Source organism: Oncorhynchus mykiss, chromosome 21, assembly GCF_057628025.1.
Source record: "Oncorhynchus mykiss isolate SJ-2025 chromosome 21, ASM5762802v1, whole genome shotgun sequence".
NCBI classification, from domain to species: domain Eukaryota; kingdom Metazoa; phylum Chordata; class Actinopteri; order Salmoniformes; family Salmonidae; genus Oncorhynchus; species Oncorhynchus mykiss.
This window is the reverse complement of record NC_143042.1, coordinates 37,868,301-37,890,000: the sequence shown is the minus strand read 5'-3', so window position 1 is coordinate 37,890,000 and position 21,700 is coordinate 37,868,301. Positions and strand designations below refer to the sequence as shown.

At 48.3% G+C, this 21,700-nt stretch overlaps 1 protein-coding gene across 2 annotated transcripts in view; it reads left to right on the top strand.

Annotated features, from left to right (window-relative positions):
• Nucleotides 1-21,700, top strand: part of dnah2 (dynein, axonemal, heavy chain 2) — a 234,031-nt gene that overhangs the window by 169,931 nt on the left and 42,400 nt on the right. The window contains exons 50-60 of one of the 2 annotated variants that reach the window (XM_036957925.2): nt 3,156-3,380; nt 3,652-3,756; nt 6,684-6,872; nt 7,085-7,170; nt 7,612-7,742; nt 8,066-8,215; nt 9,478-9,645; nt 10,531-10,691; nt 15,193-15,332; nt 16,334-16,466; nt 18,729-18,868. In XM_036957925.2, coding sequence (XP_036813820.2) covers nt 3,156-3,380; nt 3,652-3,756; nt 6,684-6,872; nt 7,085-7,170; nt 7,612-7,742; nt 8,066-8,215; nt 9,478-9,645; nt 10,531-10,691; nt 15,193-15,332; nt 16,334-16,466; nt 18,729-18,868 — 1,628 coding nt within the window. Of the gene's footprint in view, nt 1-3,155; nt 3,381-3,651; nt 3,757-6,683; nt 6,873-7,084; nt 7,171-7,611; nt 7,743-8,065; nt 8,216-9,477; nt 9,646-10,530; nt 10,692-15,192; nt 15,333-16,333; nt 16,467-18,607; nt 18,679-18,728; nt 18,869-21,700 lie in introns of those variants that run through there. The other variant, XM_090214597.1, reaches the window with a different exon arrangement.

The window sequence follows — 21,700 nt, the reverse complement described above, 5'->3', positions numbered from 1 at the left end:
CAACCATTATCATTAACATCACCTGGATAACTTGGGGAGTGGGGAGGGGGTTTGGCGGTAAAGTTGGAGAGAGAGACCATCAACTCTGTCCGTCGGTCCATCCATCTACTGTTCACTCTGTGAACCCCTCTCTGGCTCAGTCAGTCTTCTGCTGTTCCCTTTTCACTAATGTAAACCTATTTTACTCTGGCTAATACTTCTCTTCCTGTAGCTACCTTATCCCTTGTACTCTTTATACCCCCTCACCCCCTCTCTCTATCGCTTTCTCTCACACACACCCGACCGGCCCCTCTCTCTATCGCTTTCTCTCACACACACCCGACCGGCCCCTCTCTCTATCGCTTTCTCTCACACACACCCGACCGGCCCCTCTCTCTATCGCTTTCTCTCACACACACCCGACCGGCCCCTCTCTCTATCGCTTTCTCTCACACACACCCGACCGGCCCCTCTCTCTATCGCTTTCTCTCACACACACCCGACCGGCCCCTCTCTCTATCGCTTTCTCTCACACACACCCGACCGGCCCCTCTCTCTATCGCTTTCTCTCACACACACCCGACCGGCCCCTCTCTCTATCGCTTTCTCTCTCGCACACCCGACCGGCCCCTCTCTCTATCGCTTTCTCTCACACACACCCGACCGGCCCCTCTCTCTATCGCTTTCTCTCACACACACCCGACCGGCCCCTCTCTCTATCGCTTTCTCTCACACACACCCGACCGGCCCCTCTCTCTATCGCTTTCTCTCACACACACCCGACCGGCCCCTCTCTCTATCGCTTTCTCTCTCGCACACCCGACCGGCCCCTCTCTCTATCGCTTTCTCTCACACACACCCGACCGGCCCCTCTCTCTATCGCTTTCTCTCACACACACCCGACCGGCCCCTCTCTCTATCGCTTTCTCTCACACACACCCGACCGGCCCCTCTCTCTATCGCTTTCTCTCACACACACCCGACCGGCCCCTCTCTCTATCGCTTTCTCTCACACACACCCGACCGGCCCCTCTCTCTATCGCTTTCTCTCACACACACCCGACCGGCCCCTCTCTCTATCGCTTTCTCTCTCGCACACCCGACCGGCCCCTCTCTCTATCGCTTTCTCTCACACACACCCGACCGGCCCCTCTCTCTATCGCTTTCTCTCACACACACCCGACCGGCCCCTCTCTATCGCTTTCTCTCACACACACCCGACCGGCCCCTCTCTCTATCGCTTTCTCTCTCGCACACCCGACCGGCCCCTCTCTCTATCGCTTTCTCTCTCGCACACCTGACCGGCCCCTCTCTCTATCGCTTTCTCTCACACACACCCGACCGGCCCCTCTCTATCGCTTTCTCTCACACACACCCGACCGGCCCCTCTCTCTATCGCTTTCTCTCTCGCACACCCGACCGGCCCCTCTCTCTATCGCTTTCTCTCTCGCACACCTGACCGGCCCCTCTCTCTATCGCTTTCTCTCACACACACCCGACCGGCCCCTCTCTCTATCGCTTTCTCTCACACACACCCGACCGGCCCCTCTCTCTATCGCTTTCTCTCACACACACCCGACCGGCCCCTCTCTCTATCGCTTTCTCTCTCGCACACCCGACCGGCCCCTCTCTCTATCGCTTTCTCTCACACACACCCGACCGGTCCCTCTCTCTATCGCTTTCTCTCTCGCACACCCGACCAGCCCCTCTCTCTATCGCTTTCTCTCACACACACCCGACCGGCCCCTCTCTCTATCGCTTTCTCTCACTCACACCCGACCGGCCCCTCTCTCTATCGCTTTCTCTCTCGCACACCCGACCGGCCCCTCTCTCTATCGCTTTCTCTCACACACACCCGACCGGCCCCTCTCTCTATCGCTTTCTCTCTCGCACACCCGACCGGCCCCTCTCTCTATCGCTTTCTCTCACACACACCCGACCGGTCCCTCTCTCTATCGCTTTCTCTCTCGCACACCCGACCAGCCCCTCTCTCTATCGCTTTCTCTCACACACACCCGACCGGCCCCTCTCTCTATCGCTTTCTCTCACTCACACCCGACCGGCCCCTCTCTCTATCGCTTTCTCTCTCGCACACCCGACCGGCCCCTCTCTCTATCGCTTTCTCTCACACACACCCGACCGGCCCCTCTCTCTATCGCTTTCTCTCTCGCACACCTGACCGGCCCCTCTATCGCTTTTTCTCACACACACCCGACCGGCCCCTCTCTCTATCGCTTTCTCTCACTCACACCCGACCGGCCCCTCTCTCTATCGCTTTCTCTCTCGCACACTCGACCGGCCCCTCTCTCTATCGCTTTCTCTCTCGCACACCCGACCGGCCCCTCTCTCTATCGCTTTCTCTCACACACACCCGACCGGCCCCTCTCTCTATCGCTTTCTCTCACACACACCCGACCGGCCCCTCTCTCTATCGCTTTCTCTCACACACACCCGACCGGCCCCTCTCTCTATCGCTTTCTCTCTCACACACCTGACCGGCCCCTCTCTCTATCGCTTTTTCTCACACACACCCGACCGGCCCCTCTCTCTATCGCTTTCTCTCACACACACCTGACCGGCCCCTCTCTCTATCGCTTTCTCTTTTGCACACCCGACCGGCCCCTCTCTCTATCGCTTTCTCTCACACACACCCGACCGGCCCCTCTCTCTATCGCTTTCTCTCTCGCACACCCGACCGGCCCCTCTCTCTATCGCTTTCTCTCTCGCACACCCGACCGGCCCCTCTCTCTATCGCTTTCTCTCTCGCACACCCGACCGGCCCCTCTCTCTATCGCTTTCTCTCACACACACCCGACCGGCCCCTCTCTCTATCGCTTTCTCTCTCGCACACCCGACCGGCCCCTCTCTCTATCGCTTTCTCTCACACACACCCGACCGGCCCCTCTCTCTATCGCTTTCTCTCTCGCACACCCGACCGGCCCCTCTCTCTATCGCTTTCTCTCTCGCACATCCGACCGGCCCCTCTCTCTATCGCTTTCTCTCACACACACCCGACCGGCCCCTCTCTCTATCGCTTTCGCTCTCTTTCTCTCTCTCACACACACACACACACACACACACACACACACACACACACACACACACACACACACAGTCCCCCTCTGTCTCCCCATCTAACCAGTCCCCCCCCCTCCCCTCTGTCTCCACCTGTTCAGACCACGTCCAACAACGTACAGGCCATCATTGAGAGTCGTGTGGAGAAGAGGACTAAAGGTGTATATGTGCCTGTGGGAGGTAAGCGCATGCTGGCCTTCCTGGACGACCTGAACATGCCGGCCAACGACGACTTTGGCTCCCAGCCTCCCCTGGAGCTGCTCCGCCTCTGGATCGACTACGGCTTCTGGTACGACCGGCAGAAACAGACCCTCAAGTGTGTCAAGGTGAGATGAGAGGGGTGGGGGGTACGAGAAGCCGTGTGTCGGGGGGGAGGGGGGGGACGACTCGTTATTACTAAGAACTTAGTTCCCTCTCCTTAGGTATCTATTTTTAGGGATTTTGTTTTCGGACAGTTGTGTGTGTGTGTTGAATTAATATTTCGGTTTATGTGTGTGCTGCACATGTTCATGCATTCTATGCAGACTGCCTGTGTGAATTTGTTTGTGCTGAATGGGCTGTTTTAACCCTTGTGTGTGTGTGTGTGTGTGTGTACAGGACATGTTCCTGCTGGCGTCTATGGGTCCACCCGGTGGGGGGAGGACTCACATCTCAGGCCGCCTGCAGAGCCGCTTCAACCTCATCAACATGACCTTCCCTACTGTCAGTCACACACACACAACCACATAACCACACACACACACAACCACATAACCACACACACACACACACAACCACATAACCACACACACACACACACAACCACACACACACACACACAACCACACACACACACACACACACACAACCACATAACCACACACACACACACACACAACCACATAACCACACACACACACACACACAACCACATAACCACACACACACACACACACACACACACACAACCACATAACCACACACACACACACACACATAACCACACACACAACCACATAACCACCCACACACACACACACAACCACATAACCACACACACACACACACACAACCACACACACACACAACCACATAACCACACACACACACACACACACACACATTTATTCAGCTTCTGCTCAATGCTGCTTTCTCCTCCTCTACAATCTTTCCCCTCCTCTTTCTCCACCTCTTCTCTGCTAGTCACCTCCCTCCTTCTTCATCGCCTACATTCCTCACCACCTCTTTTTCTCCTCTTCCCCTCCCTGTCCTCCTCATCTCCTTCTCCTCTTCTCTCCCTGTCCTCCTCATCTCCTTCTCCTCTTCTCTCCCTGTCCTCCTCATCTCCTTCTCCTCTTCTCTCCCTGTCCTCCTCATCTCCTTCTCCTCTTCTCTCCCTGTCCTCCTCATCTCCTTCTCCTCTTCTCTCCCTGTCCTCCTCATCTCCTTCTCCTCTTCTCTCCCTGTCCTCCTCATCTCCTCTCTCTCTTCTCTCCCTGTCCTCCTCATCCCCTCTCTCTCTTCTCTGTGTGTTTCAGGTCAGTCAGTATCACTGCAGAGCCATGTTTCCTGATAATGAGTCTGTTCTTTCTCTGACACGTTATCCTCCTTCATCATCCTTTCTCTCTCTCTCTCTCTCACCCCACCCACAGTCTCTCTTTCTCTCTCTCTCTCTCTCGCTTTCTCACCCCACCCTGTCTCTCTTTCTCTATCTCTTTCTCTTCATCTCAGCAGAATTCCCCTGATTATCCTTATGGTGATGATGATAATGACAACAAGTAAAATGTGCCACTGCACCCTCATTTAGAAGACAGGAAAAGCATGCTGGATGGGATGTCTCCTTTTCCTTTCATTTTTCTGTCGGCTTCTCCCTTTTCTCTCTCTCTGACGTCTCTTTTTTGATCACTCCTCCCCCCACCTCCCACCTCACCCCTCTTCTCTCCTCATCTTTCTTTTCAATTATCATTCTTCTTCTGCTCTGAGTTATGTCTCCATCTGATCTGTTCTCACTTTCTCCCTCTTTCTCCTCTCGAACCGTCTCTCCTCTGACATGTGTCCTCCTTCACTCCTTTCTCTCACTCTCTCATCTGTTGCATCCTTCCTCTCTCCCCCTGCTCTCTCCATCCTCTTCCTCTATCCTCTCCCCTGCTCTCTCCATCCTCTTCCTCTATCCTCTACCCTGCTCTCTCCATCCTCTTCCTCTATCCTCTCCCCTGCTCTCTCCATCCTCTTCCTCTATCCTCTACCCTGCTCTCTCCATCCTCTTCCTCTATCCTCTCCCCTGCTCTCTCCATCCTCTTCCTCTCCCCTGCTCTCTCCATCCTCTTCCTCTATCCTCTCCCCTGCTCTCTCCATCCTCTTCCTCTCCCCTGCTCTCTCCATCCTCTTCCTCTATCCTCTCCCCTGCTCTCTCCATCCTCTATCCTCTCCCCTGCTCTCTCCATCCTCTTCCTCTCCTCTCCCCTGCTCTGTCAATCCTCTTCCTCTATCCTCTCCCCTGCTCTCTCCATCCTCTTCCTCTATCCTCTCCCCTGCTCTCTCCATCCTCTTCCTCTCCCCTGCTCTCTCCATCCTCTTCCTCTATCCTCTCCCCTGCTCTCTCCATCCTCTTCCTCTCCCCTGCTCTCTCCATCCTCTTCCTCTATCCTCTCCCTGCTCTCTCCATCCTCTATCCTCTCCCCTGCTCTCTCCATCCTCTTCCTCTCCTCTCCCCTGCTCTGTCAATCCTCTTCCTCTATCCTCTCCCCTGCTCTCTCCATCCTCTTCCTTTATCCTCTCCCCTGCTCTCTCCATCCTCTTCCTCTCCTCTCCCCTGCTCTGTCAATCCTCTTCCTCTCCCCTGCTCTCTCCATCCTCTTCCTCTATCCTCTCCCCTGCTCTGTCAATCCTCTTCCTCTCCCCTGCTCTCTCCATCCTCTTCCTCTCCTCTCCCCTGCTCTCTCCATCCTCTTCCTCTATCATCTCCCCTGCTCTCTCATCCTCTTCCTCTATCCTCTCCCCTGCTCTCTCCATCCTCTTCCTCTATCCTCTCCCCTGCTCTCTCCATCCTCTTCCTCTATCCTCTCCCCTGCTCTCTCCATCCTCTTCCTCTCCTCTCCCCTGCTCTCTCCATCATCTTCCTTTATCCTCTCCCCTGCTCTCTCCATCCTCTTCCTCTCCTCTCCCCTGCTCTCTCCATCCTCTTCCTCTCCTCTCCCCTGCTCTCTCCATCCTCTTCCTCTCCTCTCCCCTGCTCTCTCCATCCTCTTCCTCTATCCTCTCCCCTGCTCTCTCCATCCTCTTCCTCTATCCTCTCCCCTGCTCTCTCCATCCTCTTCCTCTATCCTCTCTCCATCCTCTTCCTCTATCCTCTCCCCTGCCTCTCTTATCAATTTTCACACTTTCTCTCTCTCAACTCGGTCAGGTGTACATGTTTACTCCTCTTTCACTCCTCTCCCCCTCTCCAAGAGTCTCAGATCAAGCACATCTACGTCACTATGATCACTCAGAAGCTCTTGTGCTCTCCCTTCCTCTCCTCCTGCACCCCCGCTCTCCTCTTTCATCCCTCCCTCCCTCACCTCCCCCTTCTTCTCCTCCTGCACCCCCGCTCTCCTCTTTCATCCCTCCTTCCCTCCCTCCCTCACCTCCCCTCTCCTCTCCTCTCTCTCCAGGAGTCTCAGATCAAGCGTATCTATGGTACTATGATCAACCAGAAGCTGCAGGAGTTTGAGGAGGAGGTGAAGCCTATAGGTTCCGTCCTGACTCAGGCCACCTTGGAGCTCTACTACTCTACCGTCGCCCGCTTCCTGCCCACACCCGCCAAGATACACTACCTCTTCAACCTCAGAGACATCTCCAGGGTAGGGGCTACACACACACACACACACACACACACACACACACACACACGCACGCCATGACATACACACACGCGCGCGCCAGTCATACTGAATGCGTCGACTCTCACTCAATCTCTCTTAATCCTGGTGTTCAGTGTCTGGGGTTTAGGCATAGATTAACAGTGAACTTGTGTTTCTGTGCGTCAATAAGCTGTCGTCTCCTCCTCGTCTAGGTGTTCCAGGGTTTACTGCGAGCTCACAGAGACTTCCACGACACCAAGCAGAGCATCACCAGACTGTGGATACACGAGTGCTTCAGGTATACTGCTCTCTATCCCTCGTTATAAACTGGCTGGTCCCAGCCCTGAATGCTGATTGGCGGTCAGTCATGGTATACCACGGGTTTGACAAAACAGTTATTTTTACTGCTCTACTTACTTTGGTAACCAGTTATAAAATAGTAATAAGGCACCTCAGAGGTTTGTGGTAGATGGCCAAATATACCAGGGCTAAGGGCTGTATCCAGGCACTCCGCGTTGCGTCTTGCCTAAGAACAGCCCTTAGCCGCGGTGTATTGGCCGTATACCACACCCCCTCGGGGTAGCTTAAATATATTATAATAAGACATAGGATAAGAGAAGCATTCATTGTACCCAAGGAGACAATAGTCTCTACCACTACAGTATATACTGTGTGCGTTCTGTCTGCCTGGGTGACATGCAGCACGGACTCCTCCGGTCTCCTCTCTCCCCATCCCCAGGGTGTTCTCAGACCGTCTGGTGGACCAGAGTGACACAGAGGCCTTCGTAGGGCTGCTGGCTGAGAAACTAGGCTCTCTGTTTGAACTCACCTACCACAGCATCTGCCCCAACAAACAACCACCCATATTCGGTACTAACAAACGCTCACTCGCGTTATCACACACACACACAGACAGACACACACACACACACACACACATACAGGGGACTGGGAGGATGGGATGGATTGTTCTTTAACTAGTCTGAGTGATGAATGGATGTGTGTGTACATTGACAAGCGGACTGGATGAAGGATCGATTTAGGTATTGATTGATGAGTGGTTTGTAATTAGTAGACTGGTTGGTTGGTTGATTGATTACAACAGCTCTGTCTCCCGAGAGTTGTTCACAGACGTCTTGTATGTCAATATAACTACGTGTGTGTGTTTGCGCGCGCGTGTCTCTCTCTCTCAGGGGACTTCCTGAAGGAGCATCGTGTGTATGAGGATCTAGTGGACTTGAAGACGTTGAAGAGTTTCATGGAGTCTCAGCTGGAGGACTACAACCTGACCCCTGGAGTGGTACCCATGTCCCTGGTTCTGTTCAGGGACGCCGTAGAACACAGTGAGTAGTAGGACAGATCGATCGTCTATGAGGATAATCATAGTCAGTATAGCCAGTATAGTCAGTATAGTACGTATGAATACTGCGTTCAATACTGCGTTCTTACATCAGCTGATACATCATGCTGTACAGAAACCCAGCCTAAAACCCCAAACAGCAAGCAATGCAGGTGTAGAAGCACGGTGGCTAGGAAAAAATTCCCTTGAAAGGCCAGAACCTAGGAAGAAACCTAGAGAGGAACCAGGCTCTGAGGTGTGGCCAGTCCTCTTCTGGCTGTGCCGGGTGGACATTATAACAGAACATGGCCAAGATGTTCAAACGTTCATAGATGACCAGCAGGGTCAAATAATAATAATCACAGTGGTTGTAGAGGGTACAACAGGTCAGCACCTCAGAAGTAAATGTCAGTTGGCTTTTCATAGCCGATCATTAAGAGTATCTCTACCGCTCCTGCTGTCTCTAGAGAGTTGAAAACAGCAGGTCTGGGACAGGTAGCACGTCCGGTGAACAGGTCAGGGTTCCATAGCCTCAGGCAGAACAGTTGAAACTGGAGCAGTAGCACGGCCAGGTGGACTGGGGACAGCAAGGAGTCATCATGCCAGGTAGTCCTGAGACATGGTCCTAGGGCACAGGTCCTCACACACACACACACACAGAGAGAGAGAGAGAGAGAGAATACTTAAATTCACACAGGACACCGGATAAGACACATAAGCCCCCCAACACATAAACTACTGCAGCATAAATACTGGAGGCTGAGACAGGAGGGGTCGGGAGACACTGTGGCCCCATCCGAGGACACCCCCGGACAGGGCCAAACAGGCAGGATATAACCCCACCCACTTTGCCAAAGCACAGCCCCCACACCACTAGAGGGATATCTTCAACCACCAACTTACCATCCTGAGCCGAGTATAGTCCACAAAGATATCCGCCACGGCACAACCCAAGGGGGGCGACAACCCAGACAGGAAGATCACGTCAGTGACTCAACCCACTCAAGTGACACACCCCTCCTCGGGACGGCATGGAAGAGCACCAGCAAGCCAGTGACTCAGCCCCTGTAAAAGGGTTAGAGGCAGAGAATCCCAGTGGAGAGAGGGGAACCGGCCAGGCAGAGACAGCAAGGGCGGTTTGTCGCTCCAGAGCCTTTCCGTTCACCTTCACACTCAGGTTAGGGATGGGTGTTGGTGTTTAGCTTTGCTGAGCATACAAACAACGTGTGTGCGCGCGTGTGTGTGTGTGTGTGTGCGTTCCCTCAGTAACCCGTGTGGTGCGTGTGATCAGCCAGCCCAGAGGGAACATGCTGCTGGTGGGCATCGGGGGCTCAGGCAGACAGAGCCTTTCCAAGATGGCCGCCTCCATCTGTGAGTACCTGGTCTTCCAGGTGGAAGTCACCAAGCAGTACCGCAAGCAGGAGTTCAGAGAGGGTAAGAGACCATTAAACATGACCTAGTACCAGCACATGGGTTTTAATACTTTTTGAAATCATTTCAAATACTTCATCTGAGCTTGATTGAGCTTGCCTAGCACAATGGAACCAATGAGGGGGAGACTTTCTAGTCAACTGCACTACAGAGGTATGAGACAGAGGTATATATTTGGACCTGTTCTGCAAGAGAAATTTGTCAAATTTGGTTGATCTGCCAACAGCAAGGCATTTGTTTAGAACAGGGGTCTTCAACCTTTTCTTGTCCAGGGACCCCATCCCAGGAAAACCAGCAACCCAGGGACCCCCATCATGTTATTCCCCCCCCCCCCCCCCCCCCCCCCCCAAATAAATTTATGTCTTGTCTTATCATCAGGTGAATGATAAAGGAAAGGATATCAAATCAACATTTTAAAATGAATAGAAGTCATTTATTCTGTTGTTGCTAGCAACATTCTTATTATTAATTTTTTTCCGCAGACCCCCTGCAGTACATCTGCTGGACCCCCTGTTGAATACCTCTGGTTTAGAACATAATTGCACTGAATTGCAGCACACTGCTCAGGGCTGCTCGCTCCCTGAGCGTTTAATATGAATTGAGTCAGACTGATAGCCTTACGTTCTGCTCTAATTGAACAAAACACTTTAATTAGGTGGCATTTTCCTCCGTTTGTTTGTTGTTAGTTTATATTTTAGTTGCTTTTCAACTGGTGCAGTTATTTTGATTGTTCAGGAATGTCCTACTTTGTTGAGTCAGATTCTAGGCCTAGAACCTTAACCAAAATACTTTTGTCGTGATCACAACCCGGCAACACGCACGCACGCACACACACACACACACACACACATCCTTGAGTCTTCTCCTCCCATGCATGTCTCCTCCCAGACATAAAGAAGTTGTATCGTCTGACGGGTGTGGACAACAAGCCCACCGTGTTCCTGTTCAACGACACCCAGATAGTAGACCAGTCTTTCCTGGAGGACATCAACAACATCCTCAGCTCTGGAGAGGTGCCCAACCTCTACAAGCAGGACGAGTTTGAAGAGGTACGATTACTAAACAGGGTTTAATACAATGCCACGTTTGCATCTGTTATTTTGAAAGGGGGACTTTACACAGGTGCTGGTGCACTGAGTGTACAAAACATTAAGAACACCTTTCTAATATTGAGTTATGCAAACCCACAGTTTCATCAGCTTTCCGGGTGGCTGGTCTCAGACAATCCTGCAGGTGAAGAAGCTGGATGTGGAGGTCCTGGGCTGGCGTGGTTGCAAAGTGGTCTACAGTTGTGAGGCCCGTTGCCAAATTCTCTAAAAAGACGTTGGAGGGGGCTTATGGTAGAGAAATTAACATTCAATTCTCTGGCAAAAGCTATGGTGGACATTCCTGCAGTAGGCATGCCGATTGCGCGCTCCCTAAAAACTTGAGACATCTGTAGCATTGTGTTGTGTGACAAAACTGCACATTTAAGAGTGGCCTTTTATTGTCCCCCAGCACAAGGTGCACCTGTGTAATTATCATGCCGTTTAATCAGCTTCTTGATATGCCACACCTGTCTGGTGAATGGATTATCTTGCCAAAGCAGAAATGATGTAAACCAATTTGTGCACAAAAAAAGAAGCAAGCTTTTTGTGCATTTGGAAAATGTCTGGGATCTTTTATTTCAGCTCATGAAGCATGGGACCAACACTTTACATGTTGCGTTTATATTTTTGTTCAGTATATATAATATATACTGTATGAATGAACGAAGGATTTTTTGTTGTTGTGTCCAATCGCCGTTTGGCAACCCATCCCTTTTGGGGTTAATTGACACATAAACAACCATTACAATAATTCACTGTGGTAATTCAGTGTTAATTCTTCTTCCGGTGTTCGCTGCAGTGTGTATCGCATAAAGAGTGAAAAAAATGTAAGATAAAAATCAATGCATTATTGTAAATAAGGTTATCCAAACATTAATTACATCCCTAGAGCAGTACAAATATATACATACACACAAGCATATACACTGCATATATACAGACAAACATACATACATAATATGAGAATTTGTTCTTAACTGACTTGCCTAGTTAAATAAAGGTTAAATAAAATAATAACTTACAGATAAATAAATACTGAAAAATGAAACAGAAGGCATTTGAACCCAGTCCGGCACAAAGAGAAGATTCATATGGGAGACAAGCCTATACACAATCTATATACACACGTGCCATTTACCACTTAGAAGATTCATATGGGAGACAAGCCTATACACAATCTATATACACACGTGTCATTTACCACTTAGAAGATTCATATGGGAGACAAGCCTATACACAATCTATATACACACGTGCCATTTACCACTTAGAAGATTCATATGGGAGACAAGCCTATACACAATCTATATACACACATACCATTTACCACTTAGAAGATTCATATGGGAGACAAGCCTATACACAATCTATATACACACATACCATTTACCACTTAGAAGATTCATATGGGAGACAAGCCTATACACAATCTATATACACACGTGCCATTTACCACTTAGAAGATTCATATGGGAGACAAGCCTATACACAATCTATATACACACATACCATTTACCACTTAGAAGATTCATATGGGAGACAAGCCTATACACAATCTATATACACACGTACCATTTACCACTTAGAAGATTCATATGGGAGACAAGCCTATACACAATCTATATACACACGTGCCATTTACCACTTAGAAGATTCATATGGGAGACAAGCCTATACACAATCTATATACACACGTGCCATTTACCACTTAGAAGATTCATATGGGAGACAAGCCTATACACAATCTGTATACACACATACCATTTACCACTTAGAAGATTCATATGGGAGACAAGCCTATACACAATCTATATACACACATACCATTTACCACTTAGAAGATTCATATGAGAGACAAGCCTATACACAATCTATATACACACGTGCCATTTACCACTTAGAAGATTCATATGGGAGACAAGCCTATACACAATCTATATACACACGTGTCATTTACCACTTAGAAGATTCATATGGGAGACAAGCCTATACACAATCTATATACACACGTGTCATTTACCACTTAGAAGATTCATATGGGAGACAAGCCTATACACAATCTATATACACACGTGCCATTTACCACTTAGAAGATTCATATGGGAGACAAGCCTATACACAATCTATATACACACATACCATTTACCACTTAGAAGATTCATATGGGAGACAAGCCTATACACAATCTATATACACACATACCATTTACCACTTAGAAGATTCATATGGGAGACAAGCCTATACACAATCTATATACACACATACCATTTACCACTTAGAAGATTCATATGGGAGACAAGCCTATACACAATATATATACACACATACCATTTACCACTTAGAAGATTCATATGAGAGACAAGCCTATACACAATCTATATACACACGTGCCATTTACCACTTAGAAGATTCATATGGGAGACAAGCCTATACACAATCTATATACACACGTGTCATTTACCACTTAGAAGATTCATATGGGAGACAAGCCTATACACAATCTATATACACACGTGCCATTTACCACTTAGAAGATTCATATGGGAGACAAGCCTATACACAATCTATATACACACGTGTCATTTACCACTTAGAAGATTCATATGGGAGACAAGCCTATACACAATCTATATACACACGTGTCATTTACCACTTAGAAGATTCATATGGGAGACAAGCCTATACACAATCTATATACACACGTGTCATTTACCACTTAGAAGATTCATATGGGAGACAAGCCTATACACAATCTATATACACACGTGTCATTTACCACTTAGAAGATTCATATGGGAGACAAGCCTATACACAATCTATATACACACGTGCCATTTACCACTTAGAAGATTCATATGGGAGACAAGCCTATACACAATCTATATACACACGTGCCATTTACCACTTAGAAGATTCATATTTGTATAATTTAATTATAGGTATCCCTTTTTCTTTTATTCCAGGCTTTATCTAAATATTCCGCAAACGGAAATACACAATGGACAAAATACCACTTCAGTTTCTCCTCATCACTCAGCCACATAATGCCAGGGTATATCTGGTGGTCTGTCTCTTCATCGCTCAGCCACATAATGCCAGGGTATATCTGGTGGTCTGTCTCTTCATCGCTCAGCCACATAATGCCAGGGTATATCTGGTGGTCTGTCTCTTCATCGCTCAGCCACATAATGCCAGGGTATATCTGGTGGTCTGTCTCTTCATCGCTCAGCCACATAATGCCAGGGTATATCTGGTGGTCTGTCTCTTCATCGCTCAGCCACATAATGCCAGGGTATATCTGGTGGTCTGTCTCTTCATTGCTCAGCCACATAATGGCAGGGTATATCTGGTGGCCTGTCTCGTCATCGCTCAGCCACATAATGCCAGGGTATATCTGGTGGTCTGTCTCTTCATCGCTCAGCCACATAATGCCAGGGTATATCTGGTGGTCTGTCTCTTCATCGCTCAGCCACATAATGCCAGGGTATATCTGGTGGTCTGTCTCTTCATTGCTCAGCCACATAATGGCAGGGTATATCTGGTGGCCTGTCTCGTCATCGCTCAGCCACATAATGCCAGGGTATATCTGGTGGTCTGTCTCTTCATCGCTCAGCCACATAATGCCAGGGTATATCTGGTGGTCTGTCTCTTCATCGCTCAGCCACATAATGCCAGGGTATATCTGGTGGTCTGTCTCTTCATCGCTCAGCCACATAATGCCAGGGTATATCTGGTGGTCTGTCTCTTCATCGCTCAGCCACATAATGCCAGGGTATATCTGGTGGTCTGTCTCTTCATCGCTCAGCCACATAATGCCAGGGTATATCTGGTGGTCTGTCTCTTCATCGCTCAGCCACATAATGCCAGGGTATATCTGGTGGTCTGTCTCTTCATCACTCAGCCACATAATGCCAGGGTATATCTGGTGGTCTGTCTCTTCATCGCTCAGCCACATAATGCCAGGGTATATCTGGTGGTCTGTCTCTTCATCGCTCAGCCACATAATGCCAGGGTATATCTGGTGGTCTGTCTCTTCATCGCTCAGCCACATAATGCCAGGGTATATCTGGTGGTCTGTCTCTTCATCACTCAGCCACATAATGCCAGGGTATATCTGGTGGTCTGTCTCTTCATCACTCAGCCACATAATGCCCGGGTATATCTGGTGGTCTGTCTCTTCATCGCTCAGCCACATAATGCCAGGGAGGATAAAAATGAATTTCATTCTGTATTTCTTCAAGGTCGCAATAGTTTCCTCTTCAATTTCACCACGATACCGACTGTATATTATCTCTCTATTTAAGTACATCTCTTATAGAAATGTCACCACAAAAATAATAGATAAACGTGTAATAGTGCTATCCAGCATGTGTGTGGTAGGCTAGTTTGTGTTTTCTGTGTTTGTTCTTATGTTGTTTTGTCTCGTTGTGTATTAACCTTTGACCCTGACCTCCTCGTCCAGGTGTCCAGTGCTCTGTCGGACTGGGCCAGGAAAGACAACATCATTGAGACTCCAGACTCCATGTTCAACTACCTGATAGAGAGAGTGAGGAACAACCTGCACATCGTGCTCTGCATGAGCCCTGTGGGAGACCCCTTCAGGTAAGCCTGCACTCGGGACAGTTTTTGAAGTTAAAGAATGTACAGTGCCTGCTATATCGCACCAAGCAAAGTGATTAGTCACGTACAAAGCACTGAACACATTCAACAATAAGGGTTTGAGACAGAGATGAAAGCTTTTCCTGCGGCATCATCTGTGCTAATGGGCGACTAGTAGAGGTTTCTTCCTAAGCATTGCCACCATTCTCTCATTATCTGTTTTCCTTCTCATGCTCTCTCTGTCTGAGTGTGTAAACCCCACACTCCAGCACAGCTGATTCTCAGTATTAGAGCATAGACAGCCAAACATGAACACTTGTCAGCTTGTTAATGGCTAATGTGCGTCCCGCCATCCCTTGTCTTGCAAATTAGGAATTGTGTTTAGGATGACACAGCGTTTTAGACCTGAGGCTTGCTGTGATTAGAAATGACAGGATGGATAGAAGACATGATGGCTGGGTCACTCACACACACACGTACACACACATACGCACACACCAGTCTGTCTCTCTCTCATTAACGAGACAGGGCAGTGTTCACACATAATACCACTAATTGGGCTGGCAGGGCCCATTACCCAGAGCTAATCACCATGCTTTGGCTGTTGGCTCCAGGGCTGCCCCCCATTCCTCCATCCCTCCATTCCTCCACCTCTGATCAGTATTTGTGGCTGGGAGTGAGAGGGGATCTTACCAGGTCAACACAGTTACACTGGCTGTGTGATGGCATGACAGCAATTAGCCAGCAAAACCTAGTGGCTCAGACAATGGAGGTTGGGTCTTGGCAGCTGTTAAGTTGAGTGGATTTAAGTTGCATTTCTCCAAGAGCTCAAAGTGATTTTCATCATTCACGACATTCACCTCCACACCAGTGTTTAGCACCGATCCTGGGTAACGCACCCATTTAGACACAACTAGACTCAGAGCATACCCCACAACAGATTGAAACGTTTATTGAAATCAATGGACTCTTTGGATCTGATTAACTTGTATGTGTTCCTCAAGGAACTATATCCGTCAGTACCCAGCCCTGGTGAACTGTGCCACCATCGACTGGTTCTCAGAGTGGCCCAGAGATGCCCTGTTGGAGGTGGCTGAGAGATACCTGGACGGACTGGCCCTGGGCACCGTGGAGGGGGTGAGACACACACACACACATGTTGGCACGCACACACACACAGATAACACACATACAGTGGGGAGAACAAGTATTTGATACACTGCCGATTTTGCAGGTTTTCCTACTTACAAAGCATGTAGAGGTCTGTAATTTTTATCATAGGTACACTTCAACTGTGAGAGACGGAATCTAAAACAAAACTCCAGAAAATCACATGGTATGATTTTTAAGTCATTAATTTGCATTTTATTGCATGACAAGTATTTGATCACCTACCAACCAGTAAGAATTCCGTCTCCCTCAGACCTGTTAGTTTTTCTTTAAGAAGCCCTCCTGTTCTTCACTCATTACCTGTATTAACTGCACCTGTTTGAACTCGTTACCTGTATAAAAGACACCTGTCCACACACTCAATCAAACAGATTCCAACCTCTCTACAATGGCCAAGACCAGAGAGCTGTGTAAGAACATCAGGGATAAAATTGTAGACCTGCACAAGGCTGGGATGGGCTACAGGACAATAGGCAAGCAGCTTGGTGAGAAGGCAACAACTGTTGGCGCAATTATTAGAAAATGGAAGAAGTTCAAGATGACGGTCAATCCCCCTCGGTCAGGGGCTCCATGTAAGATCTCACCTCGTGGGGCATCAATGATCATGAGGAAGGTGAGGGATCAGCCCAGAACTACACGGCAGGACCTGGTCAATGACCTGAAGAGAGCTGGGACCACAGTCTCAAAGAAAACCATTAGTAACACACTACGCCGTCATGGATTAAAATCCTGCAGCTCATGCAAGGTCCCCCTGCTCAAGCCAGCGCATGTCCAGGCCCGTCTGAAGTTTGCCAATGACCATCTGGATGATCCAGAGGAATGGGAGAAGGTCATGTGGTCTGATGAGACAAAAATATAGCTTTTTGGTCTAAAACTCCACTCACTGTGTTTGGAGAAAGAAGAAGGATGAGTACAACCCCAAGAACACCATCCCAACCGTGAAGCATGGAGGTGGAAACATCATTCTTTGGGGATGCTTTTCTGCAAAGGGGACAGGACGACTGCATCATATTGAGGGGAGGATGGATGGGGCCATGTATCGCGAGATCTTGGCCAACAACCTTCCCTCAGTAAGAGCATTGAAGATGGGTCGTGGCTGGGTCTTCCAGCATGACAACGACCCAGCCAGGGCAACTAAGGAGAGGCTCCGTAAGAAGCATTTCAAGGTCCTTGAGTGGCCTAGCCAGTCTCCAGACCTAAACCCAATAGAAAATCTTTGGAGGGAGCTAAAAAGTCCGTATTGCCCAGCAACAGCCCTGAAACCTGAAGGATCTGGAGAAAGTCTGTATGGAAGAGTGGGCCAAAATCCCTGCTGCAGTGTGTGCAAACCTGGTCAAGAACTACAGGAAACGTATAGCTCTGTAATTGCAAACAAATACTTATGTCATGCAATAAAATGCAAATGAATTACTTAAAAATCATACAATGTGATTTCCTGGATTTTTGTTTTAGATTCCGTCTCTCACAGTTGAAGTGTACCTATGATAAAAATGACAGACCTCTACATGCTTTGTAAGTAGGAAAACCTGCAAAATCGGCAGTGTATCAAATACTTGTTCTCCCCACTGTACACTTCTATCTAACTGAACTTGGTTAGAAGGTTAGCCTGCTGTGTGATGGAGTGATTCACCCTCTCATCCTTCCTGTGTAGCTACTAGCTAGTCTTTTTTTTTAAAGACATTTATAAAGAGCAGCTGGGTTGTGAAAACCTCAAGAGTTAAAGCTTGTTTTATTGTAGTCTCATCTATTATGCTGTACTCGCCACGCACACGTCACCTTCGCCTTCACACTCCTACCCAACACTGCTTTGTTCTGTTTCCACAAGGGTATGTAATGTTGTAGGAATGTCGTAGGAATGTTTATGGCAGGAGTGTTTTCCTGGCCACATGACCAGGAGAAACTCTTGGCTCTTGTAATGTTGTATGTTTCAATAGTGTTATATTCTCTTGTAATACATTTTTAAAAACGTTGTAATGACATGTTGGGGATTTATTGTAGATCTAGACAAAGGTGTCCAGTATCTTTGTGACCATGCACCAGTCTGTGGCCCAGTAATGTTGTATAACGTTGTAACAACGTTATATCTTTGGGTGGATGTGTTCCTCTAGATCCAGACCAAAGTGGCCAGTATCTTTGTGACCATGCACCAGTCTGTGGCCCAGTAATGTTGTATAACGTTGTAATAATGTTGTAATAACGTTATATCTTTGGGTGGATGTGTTCCTCTAGATCCAGACCAAAGTGGCCAGTATCTTTGTGACCATGCACCAGTCTGTGGCCCAGTTCTCCCAGAGGATGAAGCTGGAGCTGAAGAGACACAACTATGTCACTCCTACCAACTACCTGGAGCTGGTGTCTGGATACAAAAAGTAACTAACTACCATCCCCATTGCCAACTCAAAGTGTTTCTTAGACTTCTCTCAATCTGTCAGTCATCTCCCTGTCTACCAGGTCTGCTGTCTCCCACTCTTTGATGCAGTATATCTTTCACATTCTGTCTCTGTCTGTCTCTCTGTATCTATCTGTCTGTCTGTCTTTCTGTCTCTTCATCAAATCAAATTGTATTTGTGACATGCTCCGAATACAACAGGTATTACACCTTACAGTGAAATGCTTACTTACAAGCCCTTAGCCAACAATGCAATTTTAAGACAAATACCTTAAAAAAAAGTATGAGATAAGAATAACAAATATTTAAAAAGCAGCAGTAAAATAACAATAGCGGGGCTTTATACAGGGGGGACAGGGACAGGGCTATATACAGGGGGGACCGGTACAGAGTCAATGTGTGGGGGCACCGGTGTCGAGGTAATTGAGGTAATATGTATTAAAATGACTATGCATAGATAATAACAGAGAGTAGCAACAGCGTGGGGGGGGGGCAATGCAAATAGTGTGGGTAGTCATTTGATTAGATGTTCAGGAGTCTTATGGCTTGGGGGTAAAAGCTGTTTAGAAGCCTCTTGGACCTAGACTTGGCTCTCCGGTACCGCTTGCCGTGCGGTAGCAGAGAAAACAGTCTATGACTAGAGTGGCTGGAGTTAGGGCCTTCCTCTGACACCGCCTGGTATAGAGGTCATGGATGATGTACTGGGCCGTGATGTACTGGGCCGTACGCAGTACTCTCTGTAGTGCCTTGCAGTCGGAGGCCGAGCAGTTGGCATACCAGGCAGTGATGCAACCCGTCAGGATGCTCTCGATGGTGCAGCTGTAAAAAAGAAAAATGAGGATCTGAGGGGGAATAGGTTTTGTTGTGCCCTCTTCACGACTGTCTTGGTGTGCTTGGACCATGTTCGTTTGTTGGTGATGTGGACCCCAAGGATCTTGAAGCTCTCAACCTGCTCCACTACAGCCCTGCCGATGAGAATGGGGGTGTGCTCGGTCCTCTTTTGCCTGTAGTTCACAATCAACGTTGAAGGAGAGGTTGTCTCTGACCTCCTCCCTATTGGCTGTCTCATTGTTGTCTGTGATCAGGCCTACCACTGTTGTGTCATCGGCAACTTAATGATGGTGTTGGAGTCGTGGCTGACCATGCAGTCATGAGTGAACAGGGAGTACAGAAGGGGACTGAGTACGCACCCCTGAGGGGCCCCTGTGTTGAGGATCAGCGTGGCACATGTGATGTTACCTACCCTTACCACCTGGGGGCGGCCCATCAGGAAATCCAGGATCCAGTTGCAGAGGTAGTTGTTTAGCCCCAGGGTCCAATCTCACATAGGTGTTCCTTTTGTCCAGGTGTGAAAGGGCAGTGTGGAGTGCAATAGAGATTGCATCATCTGTGGATCTGTAGGGGAAGTATGCAAATTGAAGCGGGTCTAAGGTTTCTGGGATAATGGTGTTGATGTGAGCCACTCAGACGTGAGTGAGTCATTTAGGCAGGTCACCTTAGTGTTCTTGGGCACCCGGACTATGGTGGTCTGCTTGAAACATGTATTACAGACTCAGACAGGGAGAGGTTGAAAATGTCAGTGAAGACACTTGCCAGTTAGTCAGTGCGTGCTCGGAGTACACGTTGACCTGTTTAAAGGTCTTACTCACATCGGCTGCGGAGAGAGTGATCACACAGTCGTCCGGAACAGCTGAGGCTCTCATGCATTTTTCAGTGTTACTTGCCTCGAGCGAGCATAGAAGTTATTTTGCTCGTCTGGTAGGCTCGTGTCACTGGGCAGCTCTTGGCTGTGCTTCCCTTTGTAGTCTGTAATGGTTTGCAAGCCCTGCCACATCCGAGGAGCGTCAGAGCCAGTGTAGTACGATTTATTTGTCTGTCTGTCTGTCTGTCTATCTGTCTGTATCAAATCGAATCAAAATCAAATCAAATTTTATTTGTCACATACACATGATTAGCAGATGTTAATGCGAGTCTAGCGAAATGCTTGTGCTTCTAGTTCCGACAATGCAGTAATAACCAACGAGTAATCTTGTAGCGGTATTTATTAGAGAGGGGTAAAGAAAGATTTTGTTCGGGCGCCAGGCAGTTATTAACCCTGCCGAAAGGAAAAGAGTAGAATAGAGAGAATACCACTACCAGACCCACACACATCAGCAGAAGAGACTGCCTAGAGTGTGGCCTGTTTACCAGATAGCCAGTGAAGAGAAAAGAGAATACACACCATATAAAACCCACATCACAGCACAGGGGTAACCAACAAGAATACCTCATACAATAATACTAATACTAATAATGGCAGAGCAATTCAACTGCAACTTCATACAAGAACGAACCCAGTCATCAACAGAGGATTTGCAATAATCTGTATTATTTTCTAGTGGATGATGTGTTCATCGACACAACAAAGGCCTTAAAAATGTCCACAGTCTACTCTGCCACATGTCATTAGTACACCTCCCCTCAATACAGTTCACATAACAATACACAACTTGCAAGCAACCTCCCTTTTAACTAAAATGTCCATCAAAATACTTCTGGCAGGGCAATAATAGTCCAGCTCTAATGCACTTCAATGGGAAGTGCATTTGAAACATAGAGAGTCTGTTGCAGGGTAAACCACTGGAATGAGAGGGAAGAGAAAGAGCGAGAAAAAGAGAAATCTTAGCTGTGGTCTTCAGGCGTGCAGGTGTACTGTCTGACTGTCCGATGGTTTGTATGTTAAAGCTTCGCAACAATGTTGCTACTAATCCATGCGATCCATAACGTGTGCGGTCCCAAACATAAACAACCACGATCTAAAGCGATCACACCG